The sequence below is a fragment of the Astyanax mexicanus genome, chromosome 20 (assembly GCF_023375975.1).
Source record: "Astyanax mexicanus isolate ESR-SI-001 chromosome 20, AstMex3_surface, whole genome shotgun sequence".
NCBI lineage: Eukaryota > Metazoa > Chordata > Actinopteri > Characiformes > Acestrorhamphidae > Astyanax > Astyanax mexicanus.
Window position 1 is genome coordinate 19,972,996 of NC_064427.1, and position 26,423 is coordinate 19,999,418.

Consider the following 26,423-nt stretch of genomic DNA (forward strand, 5'->3'; position numbering starts at 1 on the left):
TATTGGAAACACCTACTATGACTTGCGCCTACACTTACTGGCCACTTTATTGGAAACACCTACTATGACTCAATAATTCAATGATTGACCACTAAAATCCCTGGCACACAATGATGTAAAAACACAACTGTATATTAATTTTATTTGCATTCATTGTAATTAATAATTGTAATTAGTGTTATACTGAGCTAACGAACACTTTTTTTACACTTTTGCACAGTATTTTATTCTCACACAATATACTGTACACTCTAAGAAATATAAGTACAGATTTGTACTTAAAAGAGTAATTTAAATTTAAATATATACTGTTCATTAGTACAGTGATGCAGAATACTGAATGTACCTTTTGGCTGGTTAAATGGTACAAATCTGTACTTATTGCTGTTAGAAATGACTTTGTACTTCAGAGGGAACAAATCTGACCCTGTAAAGACCAATATTGTACCTTTGAGGGTACAATTATAAAGAATGTACCTTCGAGTACAAAAAAGTACTCATATCGTACCTCTGTTTTTTAGAGTGTACATAACTATATGTAGTTTTTCAGATTTTTTTAGAAGTATATAAAAAAACACCAGCAAAACTGCAGTAAAAATATACGTATGGATTTTTATTCAACAGCGAAAACAGATTTGAAAAGTGTATGTCCTCAAGAAATCACAGAATGATGGCAGTTGCTAGGCTGCTGCTTTGTGGTCTCTTGGGTAAAATGTTTTTTATTAAGAGGTTGTTACGGTGTTGCTATGTGGTTGCCATGGTATTTTAGGTCTTTGCTCTTGTGTTGGGAGATGTTTGCTACAAAGGTATTTAGTAGTTGTCAGTTAATCTATATAAAGTTACTAGGTAGATGCTACAGAGCAGTGGACACTATCATATGCTTTGGTGTTGCAAAGTGGTTGCTTTGGTTTTCCAGGTGGTTGCTTTGGTGCTGCTTAGTGATTGATTTGGAATTCCAGGGGGTTGCTATGGTGTTGCTTAGTGGTTGCTGTGGTATTCCAGGTTAATGTTATTGTGTTACTAAGCAGTTAATGGATAGGCTCAGTAGTACTGAATCGTGTCTGTTATGGTGTTCCTAAGTGGTTGCTTTCATTTTCCAGGTGGTTGCTATGGTGTTGCTTAGTGGTTGCTGTGGTATTCCAGGTTAATGTTATTGTGTTATTAAGTAGTCAATGGATAAGCTCTATAGTACTGAATCGTGTCTGTTATGGTGTTACTAAGTGGTTGCTTTTGTTTTCCAGGTGGTTGCTATAGTGTTGCTTAGTGGTTGCTTTGGTTTTTTAGGTGGTTGCTATGGTGTTGCTTAATGGTTGCTGCATTATTCTAGGTTAATGTTATGGTGTTGCTTAGTGTTTAATTTGGTTTTCCAGGTGGTTTCTATTGTGTTGTTTAGTGGTTGCTTTGGTTTTCCAGGGGGTTGCTATGGTATTGCTTAGTGGTTGCTTTGGTATTCCAGGGGGTTGCTATGGTGTTGCTTAGTGGTTGATAGATGGGTTCTATGGTACTGAAAGGTGGCTGCTATGGTCTTGTTTAGTGGTTGCTGTGGTATCGCCCTTAAAGTAATCTAAATCACAGTTTGGTGGCCTGTCCTGTCTGAGTGTGGGTTAAGTATATAGTGTTGGTTTTGCTCTCTGGGGCTGTTTTTCCTTTGCTGTGCATTCGGTCGAACTCGGCGCTGATCTCTATGGCGCTCCGGTTCCGTGTCTCTGGAACGGCGTACCACACAAACACCCCCGAGCAGAAGCAGAAGAAGAAGAAGATGAGGAAGCAAAAATACTCAAGATGCTCCTGGGAATAAAAATAGATCAGAAAACATTATTAGAACACCGGGACAAAAAAAGCACATATACCACTGTATATACCACTTAAGGGTTAGCGATGTTACACAAATGTAACATCATGAGAAAGTTTTATTCTATTTTCACCACAAAAACACATGGGATCTAATTATTATACAAACAAAAATTGTGGGGGAAAAATGGCAAAAAAGCACTTTCAGTGTTAAGCAGAATAAGTGAACAGGCAGAATAATTTATACAAAATAATGACATTTTTAATTACATGATTAAATTGTTTTTTTTTAATCTTTTTTGTTAATTAATTTTACAAAATTATTTTTTTGTTAATTTATTTTACAAAATGTATAAACTAATTCAAGTCATATTGTGCTGTATGTCTGCAGGGATGTTAAAAATGTATAATATTAAATAAATATTTTTTCTATTTACATACATGTTTTGAAAACTTAAAAAAAACATAAATAAATATTTTTTATGTAAAAAGAATGACTAATTAATGTGTACACTTTAAAAATAATAACAAGAAACTTGGTATTAATAAATGTACATATAAAAATAATGATATTATACAATATGTAAATATATTACACAAAATAAGAGACCACTTAAAAATGATGAGTTTCTTTTATTTGAACAAAATGAAAACCTTCGGAATATTCTAGAGCTCTACAGACAGAGAATAAAGATAAAAGATAATGGTTTAAAAACTGCCAGCCAATCACCTACTGGTTACTGGTCAGCTGACCCAGTTGTGGTACACTGGCTGTTGTTGTTCTAAATCTGACCACACCCCTCATCTCCGCAGAAACAGCAGTATGATGTAATTTATCCTGATAATAACTTTCACCATCAGTGAACATTCAGAACTCACCACGATAAGGGGAAACACCATCCCCACGAAGAAAAGCCCCGCCCAGTTCAGCGTACACGCCACCACAAACCCCGCCCCCTTATAGGACTGTGAAAAAATCTCACCAGGGAGGGGCGCTGTCACACCGGCTGAGAGAGAGAGAGAGAGAAAGAGAGAGTGAATGAAAGAATGGGACAGAAATAGGGAGAGGATGGGAGTAAAAGAGTAAGGCCAGGTAAGAGAGAGAGGAGTACATAGAGAGGAAAAGAGGGAGAGACAAAGAGAGAGTGAGAGAGAAAAGGGAGAAAGAGAGGGAGATAAAGGGGAAAAAAGAATTAAAAAATAAATAAAGAAGGGGAGAGATAAAGAGACAGAGGGAGAGAGAGAGAAAGGGAGAAAAAGAAAGAAAAAAAGAAGAAAGAAAGAAGAAGAGAGAAAGTGAAAGAGGGAGAGAGAGTCCAAGAGAGAGGGAGATGTATAGAGAGAAGGAGAGAGAGAGAGAGAGAGAGAGAGAGAGAGAGAGAGAGAGAATGAAATAATTGGACAGAAATAGGGAGAGGGTGGGAATAAAAGAGTAAGGCCAAGAAAGAGAGAGAGAGGAGTACATGGAGAGAGGAAAAGAGGGAGAGTGTAAGAGAGAAAAGGCAGATAGAGAAGTAGAAAAAGCGAAAAAAAAAAGAATGAAAGAAATAAAGATGGGGAGCAATAAAGAGACAGAGAGGGAGAGAGAGAGAGAGAAAGGGATAAAAAGAAAGAAAGAAGGCAAGAGAGGAAGAGAGGTAGAAAAAAGACAGAAAGAAGAAGAGAGAAAGTGAAAGAGGGAGAGAGAGTCAAAGAGAGAGGTAGAGATATATAGAGAAAGAGAGAGAGAGAGAGTAAATTAAAGAATGGGACAGAGAGGGTGGGAGTAAAGAAGTAAGGCCAGGTAAGAGAGAGAGACAGGGGAGATACATGGAGAGAGGAAGAGAGACAAAGAGAGAAAGAGAGGGAGAAAAAATAAACAATGAACGAAAGAAAGAGAAGGCAAGACAGAAGAGAGAGAAAAAAGTAAAAAAAAATAAAGAAATAATGAAAGAAAGAAGGAAAAAAAAAGGGGAGAGAGCGGGAGAGTGAAAAAGAGAGAAGGAGAGAGGTATATATATAGAGAGAGAGACAAAGAGAGAAAAATAGAGAGGAAGAGAGAGATACAGAGAAAGATTGAGAGGGAGAGAAAGATTGTAAACACAGTACAAACAGAGAAAACAGTAATACCCGGGAGTGAATACTAATTACAGTAATCATTCCTGAATTACAGTAATTATAGGATAATTACAGGATAATTACTGCAGCGGTGAGCTCACCTGGCCCGCTGGAGAAGAAGAAGATGAAGGTGAAGATGAGGACCATGCTGCAGTACGGCATCCACGACACATACGTCTACAAGATCAAACAAACATCAAACACACAAACAAAGCCAACCCAAATATGATTTATACAAGAAGTTCCAGCATTGCCATACAAAAAACACTTTTGTTTCCATGAAGAATAATTTCTGTAACCGTGTGAAGAGAGTGAGGTGTATAAAGAGTGTGAGGAGTGTAAAGAGTGTGAGGAGTGTAAAAAGTGTGAGGTGTATAAAGAGTGTGAGGTGTATAAAGAGTGTGAGGAGTGTGAAGAGTGTGAGGAGTGTAAAGAGTGTGAGGAGTGTAAAAAGTGTGAGCTGTATAAAGAGTGTGAGGAGTGTGAAGAGTGTGAGGAGTGTAAAGAGTGTGAGGTGTATAAAGAGTGTGAGGAGTGTAAAGAGTGTGAGGAGTGTAAAAAGTGTGAGGTGTATAAAGAGTGTGAGGAGGGTGAAGAGTGTGAGGAGTGGAAAAAGTGTGAGGTGTATAAAGAGTGTGAGGAGTGTGAAGAGTGTGAGGAGTGTAAAGAGTGTGAGGAGTGTAAAGAGTGTGAGGAGTGTAAAAAGTGTGAGGTGTATAAAGAGTGTGAAGAGTGTGAGGAGTGTAAAGAGTGTGAGGAGTGTAAAGAGTGTGAGGTGTATAAAGAGTGTGAAGAGTGTGAGGAGTGTAAAGAGTGTGAGGAGTATAAAGAGTGTGAGGAGTGTAAAGAGTGTGAGGAGTGTAAAAAGTGTGAGGTGTATAAGAGTGTGAGGAGTGTAAAGAGTGTGAGGAGTGTAAAGAGTGTGAGGAGTGTAAAAAGTGTGAGGTGTATAAAGAGTGTGAGGAGTGTAAAGAGTGTGAGGAGTGTAAAGAGTGTGAGGAGTGTAAAAAGTGTGAGGTGTATAAAGAGTGTGAGGAGTGTGAAGAGTGTGAGGAGTGTAAAAAGTGTGAGGTGTATAAAGAGTGTGAGGTGTATAAAGAGTGTGAGGAGTGTGAAGAGTGTGAGGAGTGTAAAGAGTGTGAGGAGTGTAAAAAGTGTGAGCTGTATAAAGAGTGTGAGGAGTGTGAAGAGTGTGAGGAGTGTAAAGAGTGTGAGGTGTATAAAGAGTGTGAAGAGTGTGAGGAGTGTAAAGAGTGTGAGGAGTGTAAAGAGTGTGAGGTGTATAAAGAGTGTGAAGAGTGTGAGGAGTGTAAAGAGTGTGAGGAGTATAAAGAGTGTGAGGAGTGTAAAGAGTGTGAGGAGTGTAAAAAGTGTGAGGTGTATAAAGAGTGTGAGGAGTGTAAAGAGTGTGAGGAGTGTAAAAAGTGTGAGGTGTATAAAGAGTGTAAGGAGTATAAAGAGTGTGAGGAGTATAAAGAGTGTGAGGAGTGTAAAAAGTGTGAGGTGTGTAAAAAGTGTGAGGAGTGTAAAGAGTGTAAGGAGTATAAAGAGTGTGAGGAGTGTAAAAAGTGTGAGGAGTGTAAAGAGTGTAAGGAGTATAAAGAGTGTGAGGAGTATAAAGAGTGTGAGGAGTATAAAGAGTGTGAGGAGTGTAAAAAGTGTGAGGAGTGTAAAGTGTGTAAGGAGTATAAAGAGTGTGAGGAGTATAAAGAGTGTGAGGAGTGTAAAGAGTGTGAGGAGTGTAAAGAGTGTGAGGTGTATAAAGAGTGTGAAGAGTGTGAGGAGTGTAAAGAGTGTGAGGAGTATAAAGAGTGTGAGGAGTGTAAAGAGTGTGAGGAGTGTAAAAAGTGTGAGGTGTATAAAGAGTGTGAGGAGTGTAAAGAGTGTGAGGAGTGTAAAAAGTGTGAGGTGTATAAAGAGTGTAAGGAGTATAAAGAGTGTGAGGAGTATAAAGAGTGTGAGGAGTGTAAAAAGTGTGAGGTGTGTAAAAGTGTGAGGAGTGTAAAGAGTGTAAGGAGTATAAAGAGTGTGAGGAGTGTAAAAAGTGTGAGGAGTGTAAAGAGTGTAAGGAGTATAAAGAGTGTGAGGAGTATAAAGAGTGTGAGGAGTATAAAGAGTGTGAGGAGTGTAAAGTGTGTAAGGAGTATAAAGAGTGTGAGGAGTATAAAGAGTGTGAGGAGTGTAAAGAGTGTGAGGTGTGTGAAGAGTGTGTGGAGTGTAAAAAGTGTGAGGAGTGTAAAGAGTGTAAGGAGTATAAAGAGTGTGAGGAGTATAAAGAGTGTGAGGAGTGTAAAGAGTGTGAGGTGTGTGAAGAGTGTGTGGAGTGTAAAAAGTGTGAGGAGTGTAAAGAGTGTAAGGAGTATAAAGAGTGTAAAGAGTGTGAGGAGTGTGAAGAGTGTGAGGAGTGTAAAGAGTGTGAGGTGTGTGAAGAGTGTGAGGAGTGTAAAGAGTGTGAGGAGTGTAAAGAGTGTGAGGTGTGTGAAGAGTGTGAGGAGTGTAAAGAGTGTGAGGAGTGTAAAGAGTGTAAGGAGTATAAAGAGTGTGAGGAGTGTAAAGAGTGTGAGGAGTGTGAAGAGTGTGTGGAGTGTAAAGAGTGTAAGGAGTATAAAGAGTGTGAGGAGTATAAAGAGTGTGAGGAGTGTAAAGAGTGTGAGGAGTGTAAAGAGTGTGAGGTGTATAAAGAGTGTGAAGAGTGTGAGGAGTGTAAAGAGTGTGAGGAGTATAAAGAGTGTGAGGAGTGTAAAGAGTGTGAGGAGTGTAAAAAGTGTGAGGTGTATAAAGAGTGTGAGGAGTGTAAAGAGTGTGAGGAGTGTAAAAAGTGTGAGGTGTATAAAGAGTGTAAGGAGTATAAAGAGTGTGAGGAGTATAAAGAGTGTGAGGAGTGTAAAAAGTGTGAGGTGTGTAAAAAGTGTGAGGAGTGTAAAGAGTGTAAGGAGTATAAAGAGTGTGAGGAGTATAAAGAGTGTGAGGAGTATAAAGAGTGTGAGGAGTATAAAGAGTGTGAGGAGTGTAAAGAGTGTGAGGTGTGTGAAGAGTGTGTGGAGTGTAAAAAGTGTGAGGAGTGTAAAGAGTGTAAGGAGTATAAAGAGTGTGAGGAGTATAAAGAGTGTGAGGAGTGTAAAGAGTGTGAGGTGTGTGAAGAGTGTGTGGAGTGTAAAAAGTGTGAGGAGTGTAAAGAGTGTAAGGAGTATAAAGAGTGTAAAGAGTGTGAGGAGTGTGAAGAGTGTGAGGAGTATAAAGAGTGTGAGGAGTATAAAGAGTGTGAGGAGTATAAAGAGTGTGAGGAGTGTAAAGAGTGTGAGGAGTATAAAGAGTGTGAGGAGTGTAAAGAGTGTGAGGAGTGTAAAGAGTGTGAGGTGTGTGAAGAGTGTGAGGAGTGTAAAGAGTGTGAGGAGTGTAAAGAGTGTAAGGAGTATAAAGAGTGTGAGGAGTGTGAAGAGTGTGAGGAGTGTAAAGAGTGTGAGGAGTGTAAAAAGTGTGAGCTGTATAAAGAGTGTGAGGAGTGTGAAGAGTGTGAGGAGTGTAAAGAGTGTGAGGTGTATAAAGAGTGTGAAGAGTGTGAGGAGTGTAAAGAGTGTGAGGAGTGTAAAGAGTGTGAGGAGTGTAAAGAGTGTGAGGTGTATAAAGAGTGTGAAGAGTGTGAGGAGTGTAAAGAGTGTGAGGAGTATAAAGAGTGTGAGGAGTGTAAAGAGTGTGAGGAGTGTAAAAGTGTGAGGTGTATAAAGAGTGTGAGGAGTGTAAAGAGTGTGAGGAGTGTAAAAAGTGTGAGGTGTATAAAGAGTGTAAGGAGTATAAAGAGTGTGAGGAGTATAAAGAGTGTGAGGAGTGTAAAAAGTGTGAGGTGTGTAAAAAGTGTGAGGAGTGTAAAGAGTGTAAGGAGTATAAAGAGTGTGAGGAGTGTAAAAAGTGTGAGGAGTGTAAAGAGTGTAAGGAGTATAAAGAGTGTGAGGAGTATAAAGAGTGTGAGGAGTATAAAGAGTGTGAGGAGTGTAAAAAGTGTGAGGAGTGTAAAGTGTGTAAGGAGTATAAAGAGTGTGAGGAGTATAAAGAGTGTGAGGAGTGTAAAAAGTGTGAGGTGTGTAAAAAGTGTGAGGAGTGTAAAGAGTGTAAGGAGTATAAAGAGTGTGAGGAGTGTAAAAAGTGTGAGGAGTGTAAAGAGTGTAAGGAGTATAAAGAGTGTGAGGAGTATAAAGAGTGTGAGGAGTATAAAGAGTGTGAGGAGTGTAAAAAGTGTGAGGAGTGTAAAGTGTGTAAGGAGTATAAAGAGTGTGAGGAGTATAAAGAGTGTGAGGAGTGTAAAGAGTGTGAGGAGTGTAAAGAGTGTGAGGTGTATAAAGAGTGTGAAGAGTGTGAGGAGTGTAAAGAGTGTGAGGAGTATAAAGAGTGTGAGGAGTGTAAAGAGTGTGAGGAGTGTAAAAAGTGTGAGGTGTATAAAGAGTGTGAGGAGTGTAAAGAGTGTGAGGAGTGTAAAAAGTGTGAGGTGTATAAAGAGTGTAAGGAGTATAAAGAGTGTGAGGAGTATAAAGAGTGTGAGGAGTGTAAAAAGTGTGAGGTGTGTAAACAGTGTGAGGAGTGTAAAGAGTGTAAGGAGTATAAAGAGTGTGAGGAGTGTAAAAAGTGTGAGGAGTGTAAAGAGTGTAAGGAGTATAAAGAGTGTGAGGAGTATAAAGAGTGTGAGGAGTGTAAAGTGTGTAAGGAGTATAAAGAGTGTGAGGAGTATAAAGAGTGTGAGGAGTGTAAAGAGTGTGAGGTGTGTGAAGAGTGTGTGGAGTGTAAAAAGTGTGAGGAGTGTAAAGAGTGTAAGGAGTATAAAGAGTGTGAGGAGTATAAAGAGTGTGAGGAGTGTAAAGAGTGTGAGGTGTGTGAAGAGTGTGTGGAGTGTAAAAAGTGTGAGGAGTGTAAAGAGTGTAAGGAGTATAAAGAGTGTAAAGAGTGTGAGGAGTGTGAAGAGTGTGAGGAGTGTAAAGAGTGTGAGGTGTGTGAAGAGTGTGAGGAGTGTAAAGAGTGTGAGGAGTGTAAAGAGTGTGAGGTGTGTGAAGAGTGTGAGGAGTGTAAAGAGTGTGAGGAGTGTAAAGAGTGTAAGGAGTATAAAGAGTGTGAGGAGTGTAAAGAGTGTGAGGAGTGTGAAGAGTGTGTGGAGTGTAAAGAGTGTAAGGAGTATAAAGAGTGTGAGGAGTATAAAGAGTGTGAGGAGTGTAAAGAGTGTGAGGAGTGTAAAGAGTGTGAGGTGTATAAAGAGTGTGAAGAGTGTGAGGAGTGTAAAGAGTGTGAGGAGTATAAAGAGTGTGAGGAGTGTAAAGAGTGTGAGGAGTGTAAAAAGTGTGAGGTGTATAAAGAGTGTGAGGAGTGTAAAGAGTGTGAGGAGTGTAAAAAGTGTGAGGTGTATAAAGAGTGTAAGGAGTATAAAGAGTGTGAGGAGTATAAAGAGTGTGAGGAGTGTAAAAAGTGTGAGGTGTGTAAAAAGTGTGAGGAGTGTAAAGAGTGTAAGGAGTATAAAGAGTGTGAGGAGTATAAAGAGTGTGAGGAGTATAAAGAGTGTGAGGTGTGTGAAGAGTGTGTGGAGTGTAAAAAGTGTGAGGAGTGTAAAGAGTGTAAGGAGTATAAAGAGTGTGAGGAGTATAAAGAGTGTGAGGAGTGTAAAGAGTGTGAGGTGTGTGAAGAGTGTGTGGAGTGTAAAAAGTGTGAGGAGTGTAAAGAGTGTAAGGAGTATAAAGAGTGTAAAGAGTGTGAGGAGTGTAAAGAGTGTAAGGAGTATAAAGAGTGTAAAGAGTGTGAGGAGTGTGAAGAGTGTGAGGAGTGTAAAGAGTGTGAGGAGTATAAAGAGTGTGAGGAGTATAAAGAGTGTGAGGAGTATAAAGAGTGTGAGGAGTGTAAAGAGTGTGAGGAGTATAAAGAGTGTGAGGAGTGTAAAGAGTGTGAGGAGTGTAAAGAGTGTGAGGTGTGTGAAGAGTGTGAGGAGTGTAAAGAGTGTGAGGAGTGTAAAGAGTGTAAGGAGTATAAAGAGTGTGAGGAGTGTAAAGAGTGTGAGGAGTGTGAAGAGTGTGTGGAGTGTAAAGAGTGTGAGGAGTGTAAAGAGTGTGAGGAGTGTAAAGAGGGTGAGGAGTGTGAAGAGTGTGTGGAGTGTAAAGAGTGTGAGGAGTGTAAAGAGTGTGTAACTGACCTGCAGGTAGAGTGTGATGGTCAGGATGAGTAGTGCAGCAGCCATACCTAGATACCCCCTAATCAACAGCACTCTTTTCCCTGAGCTCTCAATCATAATTCCCTAAATACACACAGACAGGCAGACAGAAAGACAGACAGAGAGAGACGTCACATAGCTTCCGTTTGAGGATGCCCCACAGATGCTCCATAGGGTTTAGACTTAAGACGTGCTGGGCCAGTCCATCAGCCTTATCTTCAGTTTCTTTAGCAAGGCAGTGGTCATCTTGGAGGTGTGTTTGGGGTCCTTATTATGTTGGAATAAAGCCCTGTGGTCCAGTTTCTAAATGCAGGAGGATCTGCTTCAGCATGTCACAGTACATGTTGGCATTCATGGTTCCCTCAGTGATCTTCCTACCTCCCACTTCTTCAACCTCTTGACCTTGAAATGACACTAAATGCAGCTGAGTTTCATAGTTTAGGCAATCTTAATTCTTATATCTTAGGCTATGTTTATGTAGAGTAACAATATTTTTTTTCAGATCCTCAGACAGCGCAACGGGAACCAGCACTGTTCTGGTTTGCAAACCTAATTTTGAACCAGTTCACCGCGTTTCCACCAACATACGTAGGTTTCGGAACCAGGAACATTCTTTCGAAGCAGGAAACGAAAGAATACTAGAACCGTGACCGCTTCTGTTCATGGACGCTGTGCAGTGCCCTCTGTTGATTGATCAATTATAAAAAGTAAATAAAAAAAAACAGCAAACAATGTAGGATTTAATTAAGAAAAAATAAAAGGAGTCAAAATAAAAGGATATGCAAACAGGCTAAAATGTAGAGCAATAAAACAAAGAGATAATTTCGTAGAATAAAAAAATATATAAACACAATTAAAGAAATAAAGGACTAAAATAACCACAACTATAAAAAAAAGTAAATGACAGAACTAAAATAAATAATAATAATATTAGGTAAAAAAAATATATAAGAAATAAAAGAAAGAAAGAAATGAAATAACAAGGTAAAAGGCCAAAAAAAAAGCACCACAGTTTTTTATAAGCCAGAATAGAACTGGTTCAAGAACCAGACTTCTTTTGATGGAAAAGCGCCAAGAGAGTTCTTTGCCATGAGGTGCCACGTTGAACTTACTATGGTCAGTATGAGAGAATTGTACCTAAAACCCTAAATTTAACTGCCCTGTTCCTCATTCACACCAAATATCTCATAACACTAACAAGTCACATGATACCTTGGAAGGAAAATGACTAATTTGGCACAATTTGCCCATTTTTACTTACTAAAGTACTTTGTACTTAGTTTAGTTTGCAGTGGTTTAGATACAATGGTTGTTTGTTGGATTCTTTTAAAGACACAGCAAATTTGCACTGATACAAGCAATTATCAAATTATCTTCAGTGTTGTTAAGATATAATAAAATATTCACAGCAATTTTAGGGGTGCACTCTCTTTTGTGAGATACTGTAAATGTGTATAATAAAAGTGAAAGCTCACACAGGCGACGGTGGTGCAGATTTCACACAGTCCCGTCCCTAGAGCTGCGTACCGCAAGTTGTAGTCGGGAATACCAGCAGCCCGGAAAACATCGAACGAATACAGATACACCTACACACACACACACACACAGAAAGAGAGAGAGAGAGAGAGAGAGAGAGAGAGCAGGTTTCACACTTTAAATATCAGAGGTGAACGAGACAGCTCTTTCTCAAATATTAAACTCTGAAAAACAAACTGTGATAAGACCCAAATTCCTGATATAACAGAATGAATATTTGATGATCTTAGATTTAATGGATTTTCTGTTTGCTGCCAAAAATGAACAAGCCTGTATTAATTATATAATAACTCAATTCTCCTCCTGCAGCCTGAAGAAAAGCTTTAAAAAGTTGTGTGGTGACCTGATTCCAACATTACAGCAGAGACAAACATGCTTTAGAAATGATTATATATCAGGGGTGTCCAAACTCTTCTAAATATATGTGCACTCACGGGCAACATACTCTATGTAATAAAAACAAATAATTAAATATTCTTCTTATAATAATAAATGTTCTTGATTACTATTCTTTACACATTTAACTTGAGGTATTATCTTCATCTACTTCAAAACAGGAAATGTGCCGAAAATGGCCCACGGGCCGTAGTTTGGACACCCCTGGATTATATATTGAAATAGTGAATTGTGCTTCTTATAATAGTATGAAGTCGTTGCTATGCTCCTGCTTAAGCGACATATAAAAAATAGTGCGTGGCCAAACCTTATTGTGGGAACGATACAAGTAAGGTGTGAGAAGGATATAAGTTAGGCATGGGAACGATATAATTAAGGCATGGGAACCATATAATTAAGGTATGGCTACGTTTTATTAAGCCGTGAGAACGTGTTAATTAAATCTAGCTGGAGAATAATAAAGTTTGCTTTTCTGTAAATGAATACCCATGAAGAAACTCAATATTACACCAAAGCTCTTTTAATCCAAGAATTATCTTTAGTAAGAAAATGGAAAGTGAACTGGTTTCTTTTTATTTTAATCTCTGAATGAATTAGGGTGTAATTATAAGTAAAATACACTTTATTTTATATACTAAAAGCTGATTGGTTCAAACGCAGACAGTATGCAGACCAGTTTACCTTCCTTAGACAGTCATATTGTGCACAAACCCCTGAGAGCTGCTCGCTTTGTTAGCTGTGAAACTGAAGGACCTTTTGGCCATGCATTAATGGCTAGGCTTTAATTAACTAGTTGCCACACTTTAATAAGTTGTGGTCACGCCTTAATGAATTTGTTTATAAAGCCATTAATTACCTCATTCCCACACCTTAAGACAGGGGTCGACAATAGACAGCCCGCAGGCCAGATATGGCCCGCAAGCATGAAAACTCTGGCCCATGAGGTCGTTTGATCTATAATGAAGGATAATAAAAAAATTAATAATAAATAAATAAACAAAATGCTTCTCTGGTGAGCTTTTGTCTCTCTCTCTCTATCTCGCTCAACGTGACTTTACTTTCCGCCTGTTTTCATTTTTCCGCCCGTTCTTGGGCTCCATATCTCCTTATAAGGGCGTTTTTTTTCCCGGATGTCCCAATTCACTAGCCGGGGCAGCGGTAGTGTATTGCATCTCAACCCTGACGGCCCGGGTTCGATCTGTGTGTTTATTTATTTATTTATTCTGCAATTGGGTTCAACAACCCTCTGGTCTGGAGAGCTTCTAGTCTGTAGCACTCCATCCCATTACACTTCATTTTACAAAACTGATTTTTTTTGTGGCCCAATACATAATGGCTTGGAAAATATCTGGCCCACGGCCAAACTTAATTGCCGACCCCTGCCTTAGGATCTTGTTCCCACGCATTTTTATAATTTCTTTTACATGATGTCACCTTAGAGGCTAGGTACCTGTGTGGAATGTAATTCACTTTTACTCCACTGCTATAAAAACAAATCTTAAAAAAAAAAAACTATTGAGCTTCCCCTCATGGACAGCTGTACACATGCATTTGTTGACAAGCTGAGCTTGTTGTGGGACCTCATTAACATAACAATGGAGTGTTAAAGTTCCTGTAATGAAGAATCTAGGGGGATCTGGCATCATAGCGTTCTGATCTGGAGTGGGAATAAAGAGATGCTATTCTCCTCCTTATTAAAACAATACATATTCTAGCAGTGGTGGGTGTTGTGCTGGTGTGTGTGTGTGTATATAAATATATATATATATATATATGACTCACAGCGTTGATGCCACACAGTTGCAGGGTGGTGAAGGTGATGATGATGGTGAGCAGCTGCCAGCGGACGGAGCGAGACGTCAGCAGCTCCAACACACTGTGACTCTTCACCCCCCGAAGAGCCAAGTGCTCCGCCTGCATGTCCTCCACCTCCGCCTCCACACTCAGGCCTCCACCCGGCCCCAGCAGCTGCTGCAGTGCTACACACACACACACATACATTATACACTACCTGTCAAAAGTTTTAGATAGGGATGCACCAAATATTCTGCAACCAACACAACAATTTTGAACTGCAAGACAAATATTGACATTAGCCAATATTAGAGAGAGGCCTTTAGTTGCTTAGAAGTTACCCTGGGGTCCTTAAGAGACCTCACCTCACAGAGATATACCCAAAAACACAATAACAATCAGGGTATCTGCACATTTTAAATCTCAAGCTCAAATTTAATGACATTTAATACCTTTTTAATTCCTCTTACAAGTAAAAAAATAATACCACTAATGTGGCCAAAAAGTGATAATATACAAAAAGTTTTACTGAATTGAAAAAATACTGACTTCCTATCAATATAATCAAACAAACAAAAGTGCACTGTTAAGAGAACTCAACAAAACAGCCTTTTAATTACTTATATGGCGTCACATCAATGTCAAAAGTCGGGAGCGCAAAAACAACAGTATGTATAAGAATAACAGCAATATAAGAATGAGCTGAAAAAAAAATTATTTAAATTGTTAGACATTTTAATTGGCTTGAAAGGCACATCAATTAATAAACTATTTACATGCCTATGTACATTATAATTAGCTTCAGTTAAAAAAATAGTAGTGAGAAAAAAGAAGAACAAAAAAATAAAATGTTCAGTGCCACTACATTTAAATACTCCTAAAATAAACGCTCTGCATGGCTATTCACTTTGCCTCAGGTATAATTTAATGCCTCCTCTCTTAAAATTCCAGACATTTTAAGACATTTTTTGAGCTTGAATATGTAAAACTAAATTTAAGACATTTTAAGACTTTTTAAGAACCCGCGGGTACCCTCAACTATACACAGTTTTGTGTGCTATGAAACTATTTGTACTGTTTTCTTATACCGTACTTAGAATTATGAGCCAAAACATTAAGACCGCACATAAATTAAGCTAAAATGAAAAGTTCAGGGATCTTTGTTACCCAGAAAGTAATAGTAACTGGTCGGTTCTCTGAGTCAGAGAAGGGTTAGAGTTCTCTTGTGGAAAAGGAAAAGTAAGTATACTTAAGAGCATTAAATGTATGTTCAAATTAGGTAAGGAATACTAAAACTACATTTTCAAATTTAATATACTCAATAAAAAAAATCTATTTAAATATACTTTCTCTGCATTTCCATGAAATGTATTTTTAAGCAGCATGCTTTAAATTATACATTGTGTTGATAGGAAATATATGTAGTGACATTAAACACTGATTAATGTGCACTTTAGCGTAGTTTTTTCTCCAGTAGCATTAAGACACAATATAAGATACACAATATGTGCATCAAAATGTAAAGTAGTACATTTACAATATACTCCAAATGTAAGAAAAATGATGTTTAAAAAAAGCACATACTTAAATCACCTTCAGTTTGCAGAAGTTATAAGAAAAAGCACTCAAAAGCCCAACCTAATGCTTTTATGTTATATTTAAATATTGCATAATTACAATTGAAATATACTTAAGTTGCCATAAGTTGTTCCAAAATAGGACATTTTTTATGTATTTAAGTACATATTCATTTTTATGTTGAAAGTATGTACTTTTTTATGTTCAGTATACTTTTAAAAAATATACTTAAATGCACTTTTCTTTTACCAGGGTTAGACTGTTACGTTTGGACCACTGGAACAGCAGAGCATCTCCCAAGTGTTGGTGTGGCGCAGTGGATAACACCACTACCTGCTTATTGAGCCACCACATCATATGGGAGACTGGGGTTCAATTTCCAGGCTGTGCAACACCAATAAGAGTCCCTGGGTAAGACTTCTAACACTATATTGGTCCAACTCTTTAATAGAATAACCTTGAATGTCGCTCTGGATAAGAGCATAAGCTAAATGCTGTAAATATAAATGAAATATAATAATATGTAGTGTGTGTTTCTCACCCTTCTCACAGCCCTGTCTGTCCCCGCGCTCAAGCAGCAGATAGCGAGGAGACTCCGGGAGGAAGGGCAGAGTGGCCAACTGCAGAAAACCAACAACCCCACTGAACGCCAGTAAGAAGGGCCAGCGGTCTTCTGTCCCCATTACCTCACTATAAACAAACATACACACACACACACACATTATAAACGATCTGTCAAAACTTTTAGATAGAGATACACCAGATATACCAAACAATGATGTTAAAGATATTAAAATTATTCAATGTGAAAGGGGCCTTCAGCTGCTTAGAAGTTACCCTGGGGTCGTTTCTGACCTTGCATATTTATTTATTTTTGTAAATACATTTTACTCAGTTTTTAAGCAAAAAAAAACCAAATGACCTGACCATACCAACTACAAGATACAGATCAGAAGGTACAAATAATATATATAAAGAGAGAAAAACCCACAAGCAAAAATAGATAAATAAATAATTATAAATATAGCGTTTTACAATCATATTTTATGCATAGCGTCAATTACATTCTGTCTATCCACATCATCAGTCACACAGCTATAAATATGTGCTCCTGAATACTGGATATATACAGGGGTTGGACAATGAAACTGAAACACCTGGTTTTAGACCACAATAATGTATTGTGGTGACGGACAGTTCTGGTGGAAACAGGAGAGTTGAGTTGCACATTGAATTCTGCCGTGATTTGAGCAGCCGTGGTTTTATGTTTTTTGGATGCAATCCAGGTTAGCACCCGAACATCCCTTTCAGACAGCTTCCTCTTACAGCATCCACAGTTAATCCTGTTGGATGTGGTTGGTCCTTCTTGGTGGTATGCTGACATTACCCTGGATACCGTGGCTCTTGATACATCACAAAGACTTGCTTTCTTGGTCACAGATGCGCCAGCAAGACGTGCACCAACAATTTGTCCTCTTTTGAACTCTGGAATATCACCCATAATATTGTGTGCATTGCAATATTTTGAGCAAAACTGTGCTCTTACCCTGCTAATTGAACCTTCACACTCTGCTCCTACTGGTGCAATAATGTGCAATTAATGAAGATTGGCCACCAGGCTGCTCCAATTTAGCCATGAATCCTCCCACATTAAAATGACATATGTTTCAGTTTCATTGTTTAACCCTTGTAGATCTCGTTACCTTACTTTACCCAATGTTCGACAAATACATGAGCGTTGCAGCAGTCTTTCCTTTTACTGAGCCTAAAAAAGGTTGGCGCCACTTTAAATGATCACCACCCTTAAAGATAATCTCCCTCAGACTGTGAGGCAACTCCCATTGCTCTTGAAATAATCTTTGCTGGTGTCAGTCTCCTCACCCACCTGATGCCGAGCAGCTGACCAAAAAACTTGCCCAAAGAAACGAAGCCAGCGATCGAAACCCCAACCATCCCCCGCAGCCTCTTGGGGGTACACTCCAACACATACATGGTGTGGATAGTCAGAGCCACACCTGCACAGAAACACAGGATCCCATATGACCTTTAATGTGTCACACTATTTATATGCGCAAGTATTAATACAGTGTATATTGTATTTCGCATCAATACTTATACTGTATTATACTTTACAAACACCTATAAAGTACTTATACAGTATTTAATCAGATTGCCTACATGTATGTAACTATAACAGTATGGTCCTTAAGTATTGCATATATATGTATTATATCCCATAACAATATTTGATGGAATAACCCTGTTTTTTATTCACAGTTTTCATGCATCTTGGCATCATGTTCTCCTCCACCAGTCTTACACACTGCTTTTGGATAACGTTATGCCTTTACTCCTTGTGCAAAGATTTAAGCAGTTCCGTTTGGTTTGATGGCTTGTGATCATCCAGCTTCCTCTTGATTATATTCCAGAGGTTTTCAATTTGGAATATATATATATATATATATATATATATATATATATATATATATATATATATATATATATATATATATATGCAATAATATATGTATGTAAGTAAATGTATGTTACAATAATCCCATATGTGTTATAGGTTTATAAATATTTATACATATAATGCCCCACGCAGTATATAATGATGCAGTATATTTAATGTATGTACAATGTCACATAATATCTATGCGTAATAATGTTTAATATTAATGTTACGTTCTTACATTTTATTAATAATGAACCCCTTTCTATTTGTATTGTAGATAAGTATCTATACATAATATGTATATATTTAAGTAAGTATCTATATGTAATAAGAACTTTCCAAATATATATAGTAAACCTCAAGCTCAGAAAACGAAACAAAACACACAAACACACACACACGCACGCCAGATTGTATCTTCTTTAGTCTTAAAATCCCTCCCACATCTACGTCTACAGTGTGATTTTCCCGTATCCAGCTAACGTATCTCTGAGCAGCAGACCTGCGTTGATGCCGTAGATGAATCGCGCCGCCATGATCATCTCGAAGGACTGGGCAGTTTTACTCAGCAGCATCAGCACGGCTCCACAGATGGCCACCACGTTGTTCAGCAGAAGACATCTCTTCCTAATTAGAGAGAACAGGAGGAGCTGCTGAATCTCAGCACTGACTCCCTGCAGGGTTTAGAGATGAGCACGGACTGCTGAGACAGTTACATTACACTGAATCACCGCTCTCACCTGGAGCAGAAAATCTGAGTTTATATCAGGTGCAGTCAGCTATAATGGGACACTTTTGGAAAATAACTTATAAGACCACCAAATGAGATTTGTATGAGATCTAATAACATTTTTGTAAATGATCAGGGTTTTCTTAAGTGATTGTTAGTTTCAGGGCCGCTGCTAAGGTTTTGGAGGCCCTAAGCATAACTTGTCAGGGAGCCGAGCCCGCCCCCCGCAAAAAAAAAAAAAAACACACACACACACAAACACAAAAGGTTTACTCAAAATTTTACTATTTATTAAAATTACACATGTAACTGTGAATATTTACAACGTTATAAGTAAGGCCAATAACCGTGAAGAACAGCACAAGAGTACTATTTATAATGTATAAATAATAAATAACTTTCTTAACACCAGCATTAGAAATTACTTAAATAAAAATGCTGTCGATTCCAAACAAAATGAGCTATGAACAAATAATTATGCAAATAAATAAAGACATCATGATAATAATATGATAAAGACTTCATGATAATAAAATAAATACAATGAACAACAAATGCATGTCTATTTTAAGCAGTGGACACGTCATTTACACAAGCCAGCCTTAAAGGTTATGAAATTATCGTTTATATTCGTGGTGTATTTATATCAGCCTGTCAAAATCTATAGAGCTGTCTGATCCTGCTGTCATACAGACCATTTGGATAGTGCACTGACGGCATTAGTCAATAGGTAGGCTACTCTGTTTATTAATCAGTCACTAAAAATCTTCAAACTACACTACTACTATTTGCAAACGTGCCACATGCCTTGCAATACCCAGATTAGTTTCTAGTTAAGCGTTTAAAGCTACTAAATCAGCAAAGCCAACGTAACTAGCTCAGGCAACACCACTGAACATGAAGTAATCAAAACTATTTAAACCTTTATCATCGAAGTTACTCACCAGAAAGGGATGCATGGGCCTCATCTTTCTGCTTCTTTTTCTTCTTCTTTTCAGCTCCAGACTCAAACCGTCGCTTCATAGTTGAATTACCATTTAGTAGCAACTTCGCGCTGTGAACTTGTCTCCTGCCAAACTCAAGTAGCGTTGCTACTTTAGTTAGGACTAAGGTTGCCAGATAAGTTACGATTTTCATCCTATTTGTTTATTTTATTTTAAGTTTTTAACTTACACAAATATTGCACTGGACGAGTTTTTGTATAGAATGGCCACATACACTTTAAAAATGGTTAAACATGCGCAAGATTTAGCGCCTCCATGCATTTTTTGATTATTTATTTGACTGGACAATGTGACATCTGGCAACAACCAACAGAGCAAACCGAGCCGTGCCATTTCAGGCAATAGGGGTGGGGGCATTATATTATGCACAAAAATAATAACGTGCCGCTTTTAAGTAGTGGAGTAGGTGCCCCATGCAACGTTTAAAGACAAAAAAGATGAGCGTATCATAAATAATTCACATTGGGTTTTAAATTTAATAATGTCATAATTTCAACACATTTCATTCTCAGTCAATTTGGCTCCCTGCAACTGCAAAATGGTTGAGGCCTAACGCTGGCTGCGTTGTCTGCGTATGCAGAGCGGCGGCCCTGGTTAGTTTAAAAAAAAATAAAAAGCGTAATTGATTTGGAATAATGAGAGTTAGAATAACAGTAGGTTCCTTTTTGAGCAGCGACATAATGACGTTCAGATAAAATGGGCCAGTAGCTAAAATGACTTTTTTACAAAAAAATATGTATAAAATAAAGACAAACACAAGGAAGGCTTAACTAAGGAAAAACATTACATTATAGACTTATACAATAAATGGACATGACCTCAGTAATATGTGATAACGGTGATATAATGGTCTATTGTGTGTTTATTTGTATGTTTGTTCAACATATACTGTATAACAGTGAACAGTATTTTAGCCAGTCATGCTAAACGACCAATCAGTGCTTCAATAACTGCCACTCCATACACACAGTGTGGATTTCTAAAGTAAGAGAAGAAGAAAAAAGTATATATTTCACAAAATATGATAAAAACTGCTTTGTTTTTATATTTTATCATTATGGTTTTAATCTTTTATCACAACAATTTATTTTACGTGTAGTATAGCTATAATGGGACACCTTTGGAAAATAACTTATAAGACCTCAAAATGAGATTTGTATGAGATCTAATAATATTTTTTAAAAATGAACATGGTCCCTTAAGTAATTATCAGTTTAGAAAATGTAAAAAAAAAAGGATAATTAATGCAGAACAGTGAGAGTTAGAGTAACCGTGGGTTCCTTTTAGAGCAACGATACAACGTTCAGATAAAATTGGCCAAATAAAGAATAATAAAAATGTCAAAATATAATTTGGAAACATTTTCCTCTGCTGTTGAACTTACTTAGAATTGCTTTGTTATTCTTATTAGTGATGACTGAAATTTGTTATATCATGCTGACTTACCGTACATTTCTCTGGTATGCTTCCCATGAGTGCCCCGCCCACCTTAGCAATCACAGACCAATCAAAACTAATATTACAAGTAAACTTGTGTTGCTGCAACAATGCAAAAGCACCTATTGTGATTGGCTGTATGTAAAGTGTGTTAAAGATCTATGATGCTACAGTCTTATCTGGCTTACTTTACATGAAGATGGCAACATAGAGAATTAAGCTGTAATAACCTTAAAGGAGCATTTTGTGGCATTTTAACCTTAAATATTAGCTTTAGAATACTGTTTAGTTGCTGTTTTGGCCCCAGCACACCATAAACTGTGCTAAGTAGGCAGCTTTGGTGAAGTGCTTAAAACTATGCACCTCTCAGCTTGTCAACAAATGCACGTGTAAAGTGTGTCCTTTAGAAGAGGCTCATTCTGACCACATGGGGAGCCAAGGTGCAAGACATGCCAATTCTCACATTGTGCTGCTTTAACTGAATGGATTCCTAAAAGAGAAGTTCTAATTAAATTACTATTCTAAATAAAGTACTATTTACCTTTATATTTAGAACATAGTTAAGAAGAAAGTTTTAGTATTTTGACAGATGCAGCCAAAACAGAGTTGAAGCCCAACACAAATCAAATTGACCTGTAATATTATTTAAGAAGTAAGTAATCAGCCAATAATGTTTTGAGTCAGACTAGTTCTGTAGGTACTAGGTACTCTATGTCACTGTACAAACAAACTACGTACAAGATCACATGTATATACATACATATCTTCGCTGTCCAATGAAAAACACTCATCTCTGAAACAGCAACTTTACAGGAGAGAGAAAAAACCTTGTACAGGAAAGTTTCAAGGGAAGTCAGTGTAAAAATTTCAAGTCATTTTGAAGAGTTTCTATTTCTCCATTCATCAAGACATTTTGGCTCAGTGTGAGGGACAGTTTGTCTGTTCAAATTATGTAGTAAACTAAAAATCGACAAAAGTGTTTTCGATAGGACAGCGACGATATATAGTAAAGTATGTTGCAAGCTTCAGATTACACATATGAAGTGTATTTTAGAAGCTTAATATACCATTTTTTTATTTAACAATAAACACAAGAGGTCCAGTTTGTAGCCATTGGCTAAACGCTAATATAATAATAGAATTCCTAATGGTGGGCTAGAAGAAATGATCTTTTCCATTGATTTTATTTGGTTGGGTAACAAACAGACTGTATTTGGTCCCATAAAACTCAAGAACCAGAACCAAGAACCTAAATAATGTAGACCTCTTTCAAAGACATATAGACAGAAGCACTGACCCAAAAGCACAGACACACATCAGCTCTGGAGACACTAAAACTGTCCAGAAGAAAAAAATGCTCAGCTCAGCCAAATTCTGCCCGTCGAGTTAAAGGTCCGGCACCTGCTGGACGTTCTGCTTTGTCACTCAGAATATATTCCAGTCAATTCTGCAATTAAATGCCACAGAGTTTCCCCAGAAATCAATAAGTCACTCATTGAATTACCTGAAGTCAATCAATCGCTATTGATCCACCCTCGTCCGATAGAAACGACCGGACTGCAGCAGAACCTAATCCCGGAGTGAGGGGTTCACACATTAACAGCCTTAACTTAATCATTAGCCCCATCAGCAGCACTCAGCCTGCCTTTATCCTGACTGATAAACTATCCCTGCAGCTCCGGCTCACTTAAATCAACATTTCTCACCAATAGGAAACTAAATTTATCTGATGCAGCTCCCATTCATGTTTATTTTGGAAGGGATGAATCTGAATCTGTGTGTCTTTAAAAATACTGGAAAAAAATGGAAACAGACAAAAACAAGGAAAAAAGAAAACTGAGAAAAAAGTCAAAATACATAGTAACATTTTGGATTAATCATACAATAAATGGACATGACCTCAATAATATGTGGTAATGCTGATAAAATGGCCTATTGCAGGGGTTGGCAATTAGATATTTTCCAAATAAATAAATGAACACACTGCTCCACACGCAGGATCGAACCCCTGACGTCAAGATTGCGGTCCAAAACACTACCAATGTCCCGGCTAGTGAATTGGCACCCGACCGGGAAAAAAAGGCCTTATAAGGAGATAGGAAGCCCAATAACGGGCGGAAAAACAAGAACAGAAGGAAACTAAAGACTCGCCGAACGCGACAGAGAGAGACAGGGGGAGGAATGTAAACTAAAGTTCGCCAGAGAAGTGTTTTGTTTAATTTTTTTTCATTATGGTTCAAACAACCTCACGGGCCAGATGTTTCATGCTTGCGGGCCACCTATTGGCAACCCATGGTCTATTGTGTGTTTATTTATTTATTTGTATGTTTGTTCACATATATAACAGTGAACAGTATTTTAGCCAGTCATGTTAAACGACCAATCAGTGCTTCAATAACTGCGACTCCATACACACAGTGTGGAATTCTAAAGTAAGTAAAGGAAAAAGTATATATTTTACAAACTATGGAAAAATAAAAAGTTGTCTTTAAAAGGGTAAAGTTGCTTTGTGCTTTGCTATTTTGCTCTATTATCATTATGACAGTAACATTTAAACAGTTTTAAAATGACAATATCTAGCATCGCAACAATTTCTTGAAGAATATCATCCACAAAAAATGTTATTGTGACAAGCCTAAGTGTACTAATTATTAATGATTCAAATATTGATTATTCACCACTACCCTATTTAAAGTCTCTAGGAACTTCGTTTGTGCAGTGTTCCTCCTGGTGAGAGATTGCTGACTGATAGAGATGCCTGTACGATGCACTCAAAGACACCAAGACTTTGCCCATGTGTTGCTGCCTCTCATGGCATGACTTTCAAAAGACATATTTTCAGCAGGATAATGCTCACCCACACTTTCTTGTCATGCCCAGTCTAATCCAGCATTTATGGGAGCAGCTGAGACTCCAATAGGAGCTTCAGCTTCAACCTACAAGTATAGAGCTACAGGATCTACAGGTCCAGCTGTAGCAACATCTGTGTGTAAATGTGCTGCAGAATCCATACAGAACCTGTAGAACCTCCTCCATACCCAGACCAACATGGCAACAGCTTTAGCCTTTAGCTCAGATTAACAAGATTGGACTAAGTCTCAGTTTCAGCAGAGAATAGAAGAATTAGAGAAGATCTGACAGGTGAAGATAAAGATACAATAATAAAGAAGCTTGTCTGGGACATTCAGTACGGTTTTCAAAAACCTCTAAACATTCTATTCGACAGTGCAGTTATAAGTTCCTACCTCCCATAAGCAGCAGCGAGGTGTCCGGCCCCAAGAGAGCCAAACAGCCCCCCGATGCAGTACATGGAGACTGTGAAGGACCAGATGAGGGACAGCTCCCAGGCTTCCAGAGACTGACCATACCTCTCAACACACGTCCTGTTCACCAGCTCTTTAATATACTGACAAAAAAAAAACAAGATTAAAGCAAAACTGCAGCTGTGTTTTTTGTAAGGGTTTGACGTTACGTCAGTTCAAAATGCGAAACTCATATATTATGTATATAGATGTATAACACACAGAGTGATGTATTTTAAGCGTTTATTTCTTTTATTGTTGATGATTATGGCTTACAGTCAATAAAAAAACAAAAATCAGTGTCTCAGAAAATTTGAATAATATATAAGACCAATTGGTACTTTTGGCCATCACTGATCATCAGTAAATTTTACATTTCATTTGTAAATCAAGGGTCTGGAGAGTCTGGAGGAAGAGTGGAGAGTTTCCACCAATCAGTGATGGTTTGGAGAGACATGTCATCTGCTGGTGTTGATCCACTGTGTTTTATTATCAAGTCTAAAGTCAGTGCAGTTTTGTTTTCCCACAAAATCTTACAGCACTTCATATCTTACAGCTTCCCTCTGCTACTGACAACTTTCATAACGATGAGGATTTCATTTTCCACCAGGACTTGGCACACTGCCAAAAGTACAAATTGGTCTTATTATATAATATTCTAATTTTCTGAGACATTGATTTTTTTTTTTTTTTTGGCTGTAAGCTATAATCATCAACAATAAAATAAATAATTGCTTAAAATAGATCACTCTGTGTGTGATACATCTATACAATACATGAAATTTACATTTTGAACTGAATTACTGAAATAACGTTTCAATAACGTTTCAATGAAATTCAATTTTTTTGAGATGCACTAGTACATATACACACACATTATGGGTGTGCCATATCTTGTCGTACATGATATAACTATCATTTTTAAAACTTCAACAAACAACATGGTGACCATAGCAGTAGTCTGTCTTGAAATTGGACAGTTATTTATGTTGTTGTGTATTATTTATTTATGTATATTCATATTATTTTTCATAAAAAGATATCAAAAATCTTATCTTGTTATTAACAGTTTACATATTTCTTTTTTTTTTGTTTCTACTGAATGTTTGACACTGTTTTTAAATAGAAAGTACAAAAAATAATTTAATTGTATTATTTTATTATTACTTTTTCTGTTATCTATTGTATGAAATTGTATGTAATTATCATGACAGGCCTAGTTTGTGGCATTTTGTCATATGAACCAACAGAATAAGCATAAGCAATTGCCTAAAATCGTAGCAAACGTTTTTTTTTTAATATAAACATTTATGAAATAATATAAGGATCATATCCCATTTTGTCTACATCATTCAGGAAGTCTTATTTTTTTTACGATGCATTAAATTTATTTTTTTTAATAATCTGCTGATTTAATTCCTCTTACAGCACCAAACCCCAGTATATCCAAAATTAAAGCACTAAAAATATGAATAAAACCACAGTCTTCTTACTCACAACTGATGGTGAGGTGAGGACAGAGATGTTGAATCCGTACTGGAAAGTTCCTCCAATTCCAGCGATTAAAACCACCGCCACCAGTACAGGACTCCCCAGCTGAACACAACATACATCAACCAATCACCTTATCGCTCACCACTTACTCACTGATAAATCAGGTGTTTAATATAATAAAACAGTAATAACTGTAGTCCTACCAGTAGAGTGAAGGCGTGCGTCATGGCCGCTGCTGTGGTCTGGTACGTGCTGTGATTTCCTCACCGAAGGCCTGGTGATCCAGTGAGTCTCTGAATGTCTAACTGAACATGTTGAAATATAACTTACTTAGAAACGCTTGAACTTTGGGTGAGAACAGGCAACCCTGAGCAAAGTTTATACTATATGTGATTGCATCCGATTGCGTGATTCTACAACATACTAGAATAGCTCAAAAAGTAAGGAAGTTTGTGTTTGGTAGATTTTGGTACTTCTTTATTGTAACTTGTTGCTAAATTTTATGCTGTTGGAAAGCCTGTTAATTTCTGCTTTTAGGCTCTACATCTATTACAGTGGACATCATGTCTTTTTTGTTTCTTAAATGTTGTGTTACACATAATACTCCTTAAGAGCTACTGTCCATCAG

At 37.6% G+C, this 26,423-nt stretch overlaps 1 protein-coding gene across 1 annotated transcript; it reads right to left on the minus strand.

Moving 5' to 3' along the window:
* Positions 1-592: 592 nt before the first annotated feature.
* Positions 593-26,098, minus strand: slc2a11l (solute carrier family 2 member 11, like). The gene is made up of 12 exons (XM_022681133.2): positions 25,999-26,098; positions 25,799-25,897; positions 24,245-24,405; positions 18,331-18,455; positions 17,256-17,385; positions 15,912-16,060; positions 13,781-13,977; positions 11,542-11,652; positions 10,049-10,150; positions 3,990-4,065; positions 2,671-2,798; positions 593-1,788 (listed from the first exon to the last, which is right to left on the minus strand). The coding sequence occupies exons 1-12, from the start codon at positions 26,020-26,022 to the stop codon at positions 1,570-1,572; spliced, it is 1,521 nt and encodes a 506-aa protein (XP_022536854.2). The 5' UTR covers positions 26,023-26,098; the 3' UTR covers positions 593-1,569.
* Between the last annotated feature and the right edge of the window lie 325 nt (positions 26,099-26,423).

What these genes read in the sequence shown, in the direction of transcription:
- slc2a11l (XM_022681133.2), bottom strand. Translation starts at nt 26,022, where the DNA reads ATGACGCACGCCTTCACTCTACTG. An exon ending in CGCACGCCTTCACTCTACTG is followed by an intron (nt 25,898 to 25,998) that starts GTAGGACTACAG and finishes TGTTGTGTTCAG; the next exon opens with CTGGGGAGTCCTGTACTGGT. An exon ending in TGGTGTTTCCCCTTATCGTG is followed by an intron (nt 1,789 to 2,670) that starts GTGAGTTCTGAA and finishes TTTTATTCCCAG; the next exon opens with GAGCATCTTGAGTATTTTTG.